This window comes from Urocitellus parryii, chromosome 7 (assembly GCF_045843805.1).
Source record: "Urocitellus parryii isolate mUroPar1 chromosome 7, mUroPar1.hap1, whole genome shotgun sequence".
NCBI lineage: Eukaryota > Metazoa > Chordata > Mammalia > Rodentia > Sciuridae > Urocitellus > Urocitellus parryii.
The window spans coordinates 112,314,054-112,325,312 of NC_135537.1; the positions used below are offsets into that span (position 1 = coordinate 112,314,054).

General features: G+C 49.4%; 1 protein-coding gene across 1 annotated transcript; it reads left to right on the forward strand.

Annotated features, from left to right (window-relative positions):
* The first annotated feature begins 4,445 nt into the window (after positions 1 to 4,445).
* Positions 4,446 to 9,485, forward strand: LOC144256105 (interleukin-36 gamma-like). The gene is made up of 4 exons (XM_077801228.1): positions 4,446 to 4,479; positions 6,047 to 6,151; positions 7,010 to 7,149; positions 9,276 to 9,485. Exons 1-4 carry the CDS (start codon positions 4,446 to 4,448, stop codon positions 9,483 to 9,485), a joined length of 489 nt encoding a protein of 162 aa, XP_077657354.1.
* The last annotated feature ends 1,774 nt before the right edge of the window (positions 9,486 to 11,259 follow it).

Sequence of the window (11,259 nt, forward strand, 5' to 3'; positions counted from 1 at the left end):
CTTGTTCCTAGCATCTTTCAGGTTTCAAGACCTTCCCAGGCGAGTAGCCTCCATGTCATCCCCTTCTCCAGGCAGCTCTGGTTCCTGCCCCAGCTGTTGATGACAGAATTCAAACTAAAATGTTTTTTCTCAGCAAGAGAAATAATATGTGAGGTGAATAGGGAGCCTACACCCTGGGAACAAATTTTTACCCCTCACACAAAAGATAGACCTCTAATCTCTAGAGTATACAAAGAACTCAAAAAGTTAAACAACAACAACAACAACAAAATAAAATAACCCAATCAACAAAAGGGGCAAGGACCTGAACAGAAGCAGAAACGAGCAGGTTGCAGCTATTAAGAGAGAGAAAAAGACGCATCTTAGGAAGGAGTTGCTGCTTGTGTAACTTAGAATTACCAAGAAGAAATGTTTCAAAGCACATTATTCTGCAAAGAAGTACTAAATAAAACTCTGGGCAAGGAACATCGTCAGCAGTGAGTCAATGCTTCCAGACTAAGGGGATACTGAAGCTCTGTGGGGACCTGTGTGCTGGTGGTGGCTGCGATGGCAGCCAAGTATAACTTGAAAATCTTCAAAAAAAAATTAGAAAAAGGCATATAGGTAAAGAATAACAGCACCCTTGAAGTTCAATTTAAACACATGAAGCCATCCAGATCCGTTGTAAGAAAGCCCCTGTTCATCAGGAAAAAAATGATAAATACGATTTTCAACCAGTCACTCATGTGAACGGTTTCACATTGATGGTGGCTGCCAAAAATTTGAAGAGATCATTGCTAAGAAGCCTTGATTGGGAATTGCCAGTAGGAATTTGGAGAGCAAGACCTGCTTTGAAATGTGTGCTAAAAAAGACACTAGAGTTTCTGATGCCCATTGCTCCTGACGGGAATCTGTTTCCTCACACCATGGCCTGCTGTCCCTGAATCTGTGTCTTCCTGATGGGTACAAACCCAATCTCATTTATTGCTTTGATTTGCATATTGCTAATTACTAGTGTGATTAATTAGATCTACTTAGATTTTCCAGGCATGTATGTATACTTTCTGTCCAGTAAGTGCTTTTTATATCTGATGCTCATTTTTCTATAGAACTATTTTGCATTTTCCTATCCCAGGAACATCCCAAAGCTTTAGATATTATTTGCTTGTTAGGTGTGTTGCAAACATTTCCACCTGGGTCACTTGTATTTTTAATTTTCTTTCATGGTGTGTTTTGTCCAAAATTCTGAAATTTTTATGCCACCCAATTTTCCATCTTTTCTTGCATGACTTTGGCATTTTGAGCAATATGAACCACTAGGCAAAGGCTAAAACTTCTCTTTGTCTGGAAATTTCAAACCGTAGACATTTAATTTAGCATTTCTTTCTTAGGTGTTGTCCAATTAAGGCTTTTTATTGCTTTGTCTTTGTTGTTGTTGCAGTAGGTAAGTGGACAATTTGGTCAATAGCTGTTTTGATTTTTACAGCAATACATCTCTGGTGGTTTTCGATGGTGTGGCTCTTTGTCTTAATTCTTCCAATGATTCTGTTGACTGCTGCTGTTTTGTTGAGTAGCTGTGGGGTTGTTACATTGTCGTTTATTTTCACATGAGGGAGACAGAAGATGTTAAATAGCATGTTGGCTCAGGTATGAGAGTCTGGGCTTGCAGAGAGACCAGCTTCAGGAAGACGTGAGGGACCAGCACGCGGGAAGCAGGTCTCAGGCCAAGGTTTGGGCTGCTGGAGGAGCAGAGCCTTTGAACGTATCACCATGTGGCATCAACACTGGGCAAGGGCTACACTGCAGAGGCTGCCCCAGGAACTTCCTTGGCTTTGCCTCAAGTCCATGGAGAGTACAAATGGACCTGCTTTGTTCTCCGTGGCTCATGGCGCATGCCATGTTGACCCACGAGTCCAACAGGGGCAAGTTCTGGCTCTTTTCTGGTGTCTTCGCCAGACCACACTGCCAGCCCTGGTCCTATGAAGCTCTTGTAGGGTCTGGGCCTCTTTGGAGCCCCCAGGGAACTGGAGCCTCCCAGCAGCAAGGTCTGGATCTGGACCTGGGAGTCACAGATCCTGAGTCGAGTTCTAGACTAACTTGATTCTGTGCAGTTGACCTTCTTGAAGGCCACATAACTTTCGCCGCTCAACAATTCCCTCTGTTTTATTAGTTCTGATAATAAGCCTGGTTACATGAGTAAGGCACTGTGGACTGGCTATCTGTTAGCAAGTTCTAGAGATTCCCATGGTGGTGAATGATGAAACTCTTAACCCTACCTGCCTCCTTTGATGTCTTCCCAACTTAGTAAGCTCATGAGCATGGGGAGTGAGCAAGTTAGCAGAGCTAATCACCCAACACTCATGGTTGATTGCATCACAGGGCTTGAGAATTGGAATCTGGACTAAAGGTTCTTTTAAAATCTTTTCCGTGTCTTAAGAAATTTGGCCTTCTGAGTATATTCTGGAACTCAGTTTAAGCCAAGGTTAATGATGTGCATCACTGTCACTGTTCTCCATGGAAACACAACATTCACAGAGTCTGGTGACTGGATTGCTTTTTATAGCTGGTGTCAATATTGCTAGTCTGCTCAAGTCAAGCCAGTCTACCAGGTAACCATGATGTCCACCCTCCATTTTGAGATAAAAGTTCTGGTCCTTTTCATCCGCAGATGGACCCTCTGCTCTTGGATGATGAACTCCCATGTTTCATATCTCCTCTTATCACCATCACTCAGTGCTGTGCTTTGGGTAAGGTTTGCATGTGCGCCTCCCCCGCTCAGAGGTTGATGTGCTGGGGGTTTGGTTCCCAGTGTGTGATCTTGGGAGGTGTTGGGACCTTTTGGGGGAGGGCCAAAAGGGAGCCAATTAGGTCACTGGGAGCAATGACCTAGAAGGGATTTGATAGTTCTGGGGCCTTCTGTTTGTTTCAGTGAGTGTTGTTAGAAAAAAAGCAAGGCTGGCCCCCTCCATTTTGGCTTTCTGTCCTGCACACTATTGCTTTCACAGCTTCTCCCACTGTTGACACCATTCACCTGAGGCCTTCACCAAAGGCTGAGTCCATGGGGCCACCTTGGACTTTCAGCTTCCAAAAATGTGAGCTAAATTAATTCTTTTCTTTATAAAGTACTCACCCTCAAACATTTTGTTATGGCAATAGAAAACGGAAACATTCATTCCTATTCCCTTTAATTTCTCTTATACTCTTTCACATTAAAGTTTAAACTAGGAACCTCAGAATGGATGCCTAGGTCTGGGAAATCTGGGAAAAGCTATATTCCCTGAATGCTAGGAAGCTATTGAAAGGAGAAGGTCATATGAAATAAGAGGCTGAGGCTCAGGAGGATATATATATATATATATATATATATATATATATATATATATATATATATATATATATCACCAGACTATATGGGCTTTTGCAATCTTCACCTGGGCATGAAAAGTTCAAATTATGCCCAAGGGCTTTTGAATCAATGAAAATCAGTCCTTTGGGTCCTGCAAGCATCTCCTGGTTGATCCCCGCCCTCTGCCATCTACCAGATGGCATGGGGTCTGAGAACCGGAGGTAGAGGATCCTCCTCCCTGAGATCCAGGTATTGATCCTATAAGAGCACTCACTTAGGCTCCTGGGTCCTTTGCTCCGGCCCGTGGCCTTACATCCAGGATCCCACAGCCTGCCCTTTTTACCTTTAGCCCTCCAACGTATGATGACGTGATTCCTTGAACTCAGTTACATTCGTCTGCAATTCCAAGTGCAGGTTCTCTCTTCCAGATTGGATCCCAAGGAAACAGAGACCCAGGGGGATTTGGAAGCCAGATGATGGGATCTTTAAGCTGCTGTCCTGTGGCGAGTGCCCCAAGAAAGGGGATATGTTGACTGAGGCTTAATGGCGGGAATGTTCAGCTGGGCTGAGGGGACTCCAGAGAGTGACACTGCTGAAGCCTGACTTTACACAGGAGTGTGTCTGAATTAATTGTCACGCTCTCCCATGGTCATTGATCCACCAAACTTGTAGGATCGGGCCTCATCAGGAAAAGGTGGTGTTCCTCCATGGGCAGGGAAGAGAGGCGGGATGACTAGTGGGACAGGCTGGGCAAGGAGGCTCTTCTGGGACCTAAGGGACTAGCCTGGCTGTAGAGGGCCAGGCTCCCAGGGCCAGGACATGAAGACGTGTTCCTGCTGGGGCCTGGAGATCCAGTCTTGCCCACAGGGTGACAAGGTAACTTGGAGCACAGAGTTGGGTGGACCCTTTGTCTTGTGTAGTCAAAGACTGAGATTCAAAGGCAGCAGAAGGTGAAAACCAAGTCTAACAATGTCTTAAAACAAACCCAAGTAAAGCTCCCGTAGCTGGGAGGGGACCCGGGAGGGTGGCCAGTGGATGGCTACTGTCTAGGGCTTACGTGGATCCATAGGTTTGGGGAAGCCAGCCCCCTGCCCCATCCTGGATAAGGCACTTGGTGTCCATGAGGCCTTCAGGCAGCCTCCTGTCCAGTCCAGGTATTGATCAGGCACTTTTCCTTCTTTGGAGAGGCCAGGGACTCCGGGTCACATGTGTCCCGATTTCCTATGGACTGCAGGCCACGGGTGTCTCTATTTAAAAATAACTTGCAAGTTTCTCAGCAGAGGCCTGCAGTGGCTGTGCGGTGCTGCTCAGGAGGTCACCTGGGGACCATTCTTCTATCTACCCAGCCTCATTTCTCCCTTGACATCAGCACAGCAGGAGGGCTAAGCTCCAGGGAAGTCCCTTAGGCTCCCCTTTTTTGGGAAACCTGGGGTCTGTCATCGTCTCTGCTTCCCGGTGGCAGCCACGTGGGTACAGCGTCTGTTTCTCAGGGAACCCAGACGAGTCACACTCTTGCTGTCCTGAGTGTGACTTCAGTGGACCTCTCTGACCTTCTGGCAGGAGGAACTGGATTTCTTTCATGCTTTGCATTTGTCACACCCACCAAAGGAACCGGAGCCTCCCTCTCTGCTCATCCAAACAGATGACCCCGCTTGGCAGGAGGCTGTCACTGCTCTGGGAAGCTCCGCGAGCCATGACCTGGTGCACTGGACTTTTGGTAAGGGCTCTTCCACGCAGGTGCCACCCACAGCTGGAAGGTCTCTAACTCCAGAGCCTCTGTGTTGGGGGTTAGTGAAGGGATGGGGTGTGCCAGGGTGGCTCTGGGCCTTGTCCTGGTCAGGGCTCACTGCCTGTCCTTGGGGAGTTTGTGAGCAGAATTGCCCTGGCATGGGGCTCCCCTGGTCCCTAGAAATGGAAGCCAGTGAGCGGGAAGGATCTCCAGGAGGAGACACCAGCATCAGGGCCTGTGGGAGTTCAAGGTCAAGGGTCATGTCTGGAGGGAGGGAAGGTCGGGAGGGAGGGAAGGTTGTTGGCCGGGGCGCTGGGTGCAGGGAGATGCTGCCAGCTCCCCTCTCTGAGGCGGCTGTGAACTCTGGTCCCGGAAGGTGGCCCATCTGACCAGAGCGCCATCTCAGGTCAGGCAGCCGGCTCCCAGTGGAGAACGAGTGTCTGAGGTACCAGTGTCCTGGGGAGGTCCTGTGGTTGTCTCCTGAGGTCACTGTCACTGTCCCTGCAGGGCCTGGCTGACACAACACCACCATGATGGACCCTGAGAGACAAGTTTGTGGGACAGATGAGTTGGGATGGGGTGCTTGAGGCCCAGACCACCAGCAATCACCTCTGTATCCTCCAGACACCCTAACGTTTCTCTCCCTCCCTGTGTGTGGCCCTTACCACATGGCCCTTCCTGCCACTGGGGCCAGGGGATTCTGGAGGCAGGGGACCACTGCTCATCAGTGCTGGGTTGGCCCCAGCCAACCAAGCAACAGCCACCAAGAGTGACCAGGTCTTGACACCAGGTACTGGGGCTGCTCTCCTCACCAGAGCCCACAGCTCTGCTGGCAAGGCTGGGAGGTGAGTCACGTGAGTGTGGCCTGTTTGGGGGGTGTAACCCCTGCTCCTCCTTATGGAAGTCCAGACTGGGTGGTCTTTCTTTTAGAGTCAAGAAAGCAGCCTTCGTTTTCACATTCCTTCATTGATTTTCCCCCTTCCCAACGGCAGCACTTAGGCCTCAGACTTGGGAGGTGTCTGATCGGGATCAGCAGGTGTGGGTCCTGCAGGGAGAGACTCTGGTGATGGTTCCACGGAGCAGCAATGTGACTCCAGGTGAGTGGTCCACTGTGCTGACCTGCCCCTCACCCCATGGCCTTTTGTCAAAGTGTGAGGACAGACAGCCCTTAGCCCAGGAGGGTGACTGTATTTAATGACATGTGTTCTCAAGGAGCGGAGGAGAGGGCTCGACTGCTGTCACCACAAAGAAATGATCAATGTACCGGGAGGGATGTACTCATCACCTGATCACGTCACTACTGAATGCTGTGCACATGTATGGAGTCGTCATATGGCACCCCGTAAATATGTACCATTAGCATGTGTCCAAAAGTGTGGCTTTCAGTGGGCTCATCTGGAAGAGGCAGGACTTCATACCGGTCTGGCAAGAAAAGCCAGAGAGGTTTGTTTTAGACTAAAGAAAGCAGGGTGCGGAACCCCTAGGGCTTGGGAGAGCCACCTTCAGGGATCTGAGGTAGCTGATCTGTCCTGTGCAAGAGGAGTACCTTGTACTGTGTGGCCTCAAGTGTCTTAAAGGGACTAAGTGGGGACATCCACAGGAAGGCAAATTTCAGCACCGCCTGAGACAGAGCTTGCTAGTGGACAAAGCTCTCCGAGAATCAGAGGAGTGGCCTGGGATAGGAGACAGCCATCTCCAGATGTTCAAGTGCAAGTGTCCCAGTCTCAAGGTCAGGGTTGGCATCTGAGTCTCTGTTTGCTCCAGCTTCTAGGTTAGGGACTGCCACATGGGATGAGTGGGTGGTGAATGACCGGCAAAGGACGGATGCAGTGGTTGACAAATGGTGGCTCTGGTGTGGCCAACCACCATTTCTCAGTCGGGAAGAACTGTAAGAACCATTCATTTTTCCAAACTTCAAAAGGAAACCGATGCCTGTCCTCTGCTTGTCTTTACAGCCACTGTCACTATCCTCCCATTCAAGTACCCTGAGTCCCTCGAGCAGGGTCGAGGGGTTCCCATCTACTTGGGCACCCAGGATCCAGACATGTGTCTGTTTTGTGAGGAGGTGGACCGATGGCCCAGGCTGTGGCTGAAGGTGAGGGGCGGACAGAAATGACAGTTTAAACAGCCAATGTTTCTTTATGAGAATTTTATTGGGTAAAAGGTTCTAATTTTAGAATCAAAACAGAAGTTCCCATTCTCTTGAGCCTATTGATTCCTAGCTCATGAGTTTCACGTGTGCGACAGCACTTCCTGTAGTGTCTCCACCCCTTCTCCTTGAGGATCCCTCTTCAATCTCCAATGTTCTCCGTATTTCCCAAGTGTCCTCTGTCTGGTTGTGCCATATTTCTCCTCTTGGACCTCCCGTCTACCCATCCTTGGGAAGCACATTCCACAGTGTGACACAAAGAGGAAGTCACCCGAGGATGCTCTCCTCTGATGTCCCCGTCAACTGGTGACACGTGCTGTACTTTTAAAGATGAGGGTAATGAAAGTAGGGGTGCTGATGAGAACCGGGGCACAGACTGAGCGAGGCTGGTGGGGCACAGGGAGCAGGCAGCTGCTGGAGGGGCACCTGAGCTGGCACCCTGGAGGGGCCGATGCCCGGTCCTAAGCAGGCCGGGAGGTGGACACCCTGAACCCGGGCTGCGGGTGATGACTCCCGTCATCTCAGTGAGCAGGGAGCTGATGGGGGGAGGAAGAAGTATGGTCTAAAATGAGAAGGTGTCTCCCATTTGTGAAGTAGTAGATCCCTGCTGAGCAGGATGCCGGGCGTTGCCACATATCGAGGACCAGTGATGCCCAGGCCTGGCGATTCTCGAGGGGTCCCTCGGCTAAGTTTAGCTGGTGACATGATAATGAGGAAAGAGACCCAGGAACGAGATGAGGTGGGAGAGGGTGGGATTCTAGTTACTCTGGCCAGGATGTTCAGTGAGCTCTCCCTAAGAACAGGCCTCGGAGCTGACACCTGAGTCCCAGGGAGTAGCCCGCCGGGCAGGTGTGGGGGCAGAGGGTCCAGGCAGGGGACATCAGGACCCTGGGTGGGCACACCTCGGCAACCCTGAGTGAAAGGCAGAAGGCAGGTGTAGCTGGAGCAGATCGGCATTGGCGGAGAGGTCAGAGGTAGGGTAGCGGGGCAGGCGAGGGCCGGGTAGTTTAGACAGGCTTCCTGTGGATTTCATGGTAAGTACAACAAAACATTATGCAAGAAGTTTAAGCCAAAAGACAGCATGAGTTTACTTATTGTCCTTATTTCAGTTTAAAGCTTGCTCAGCTGCTTTGTGGAGAATGGCTGAGAGGGAATGGAGTAGATTCCAGGAGAACAGTTAGGAGGTCACCGTAATCATCCTGGCCAGAGGTGGCGATGTCCTGGTCAGCAGTGTGGGCAGGGGTGGGGGGCACCAGAAGCAGCTCAGTTTCGGAGTGTTTGGAAGTAGAGTCCACAGGCTGTGGTATATATGTTGGGAGGGAGGTCAAAGGAGATATCAAGGTTGACTCCTAGGTATTTGGCCACCCAGAGAGTTGGCTGAATGATGGAAAGTCATTACCAGAGTAAAGGAATCCCATTGAGAACTCCCTACTCAGGGTGGAAGATGCTGGAATTCTGAACCATTCCTGGGTCTCTCTTGAGGTCTTACACATGCATAATTTAATTAAAAATCTTATTTTACCTAAATATTCAATAAATGCCCATAGAAACGCACACACATACGACATGATTTCTAAATGCAACAGAGAAGGCGTTTTCTGATGGCTGTGTCTCCCTCGCGTGCAAGTTCTCTGATTTATTTGACCCCATATCTTTCGTGTGTGACCTTTCTCCTGTGCTCAGCTATTGACATGAGACACACTCCCGCAGCCTGGCTGTCCTTTGCTGGGACAGTTGCTCTCACCATTGGGCTTTGGTAAATGAGGTCATTAGCCAACTTTGCAAATTTGCATCTTTGTCCCTCAGTCTCTTGTGCAAGAAGAGCTCCAACTCATCATCCAAGGGCGGCCACCGGTTCGTGGACCTGACCCTTGTTTCCTTGCTCTGGACTTGAGGGTGGGGTTGGGAAGGTGAGATTCCACCTGGAGACTCTGCTGCTCTCGGAAACTTACCTTTCCAGTCCTGCTCACAGGTGGGGAAGGCTTTCTTGAACTTTGAGATGTTTATTGGTTACTTGGAACATTTCAAGCAACTTCCTTTTCTCTTCTTGGCTGTTCTGCCCCACCTTTCAGGAGAAGAATATCTTGGATCTGTACAACCAGGTGGGGCCCGTGAGACCCTTCCTTTTTTACCACTCCCGGGATGGGAATACCTCCAGCTTCGAGTCTGTGGCCTTCCCAGGCTGGCTCATCGCCTCCTCCCAGGTTGGCCAGCCCATCTTCCTCACTTCCGACCTGGGGACCACCAACAACACTAACTTCTATTTGAATTTAAAGGCTTGAACTCAGCGTAGAGGTGGCCGCTTGCTCAGAGGCCTTTGTCTTTCATATTTTGAGCTCCCAGCAGGACTTTGTGTCACCTTAGGGCTGCTCCGTGCCAGCGCAAGAGGTGATCTAGCTGCTGTCATCAGCTCATTTTATGGAGGAAGAAGCGCTGACCTCGTGGCCATTGAAGAGCAGTCTGTGACTCAGAGCAGGCAGCTGGGGCTGAAGGCTCCTCTCTAGCAGAAGCTACCCAGTGTGTCACCTGAGAAGTGGTGCGTGGTGTCACAGTGTGTGAGACCATGGGAGGCCCTGAGAGGAGTGACACCCTCATTTTCAGGTGATTGGCCTGCTCCACGCCTGATTTTCACCCACTTGCCATAGCAGACGTTCTTGCATTGAGCAGCAGGAGAGCCAGGATAACTTTCACTGAGAAACGGGATTCTTTGGACCTTTAGCCATGGGGAACCTTAAAGAAGGATGAACACACCAGAAGAAGGGCTTTTGGACTCTGGGAGGAATGAACAGTGCTCCAGTGATTAGAACTGTCACATCGTGATGAAGCACGAGGGCGGCTTTTTATTTATTTTTTTATTTTTTAATGGTCATTCCATGAAACTGGACCCAAAGACACTGCCAGGTGCCTCAGGAATGACAGGGCAAGGGGCAGAAGATGCTGTCCCCCACTGAACACAGTGACTACAGTCAATAAGTCATGTCAATAAACATGAACGTTTGCTGCTTAGACTCTTTTAAAGGTTTTAAGATTCTTACCCAAATAACACACCTCTGTGGTTAAAGGCCCCGTCCTCCACCCCATCCTCCGCCCTGTCCTGCACACACTCGGCAGCTTCCATTTGGCCACTTTTTCTGCCATTTTTCTTCCATTTCAAGAATTTGCAGTTTTTGACACTCTCTTTCCTACTCGATGGATGGCATTTGCATCTCTACAAAAATTGCAAGCTCTTTATCTGTTTTCTACAAAGAAATAAATCCCAAGTGGCAAGACCAGTGCAGCCTCACTCACAGGTGTTGAGACGCCCTCGGAGGCGCCTGGGAGGTCAGGCCTTCTTTTTCAGGATTTGGATAATTTTTATGAATCTCTTCCTCACCTTCAGCCTTTTCGTTTGTTGGGCGAGGGAAGGGAGGTACACAGAGTGCATGGGTTTGCTGAGGGGCACTGCATTTCATGGAACTGGAGGAATGGCAGGCTCGAGGCTGGGTCTTTAGAGCGCTGTGTGCTGGAATTGGGGGGAGGATTGTGAATCGTGAGAAATCAGCAACAGTGACCCCAGCAGGGCAGCAGAGCCAAGTCTGAGCCTCCTCACTCCCTCCATTGGGGTTGCCCTTAATTTGCAAATTTTCAGCAGATGATCCATCAAATGGAATCTCTGGCCTCCCAGACACCCTGATGGAATGATGTAATCAGTGGAATGTACTAATTGCACACTGTATTTCTAAACGCAACATAGCATCTGACTCCCCTGGGTGGTGCACTAAAACCCCAGGGACCCACACACCTCATTAAAAAGCTTCTTCTAGAAACTGGCATTTATCAACTTCAAGGTGGGCCTCAGAATTAACATTTTCCCCAGGACACTAGGGAATACTGACTGATGGACCAAACTTGGGAAATACTTTCCTGGGTTATTCCAGTGGGATTTCATGGGCAAAAAGACTTCGATTAATCATGCTTGGGATAATCTGTGAAATAAAGAGATACTTACATATACGTCTTGCTCATTTTGTTGGTATTTACTTCTCTAAGGATTTTTTCCCCTCTTGAGTGATTGAA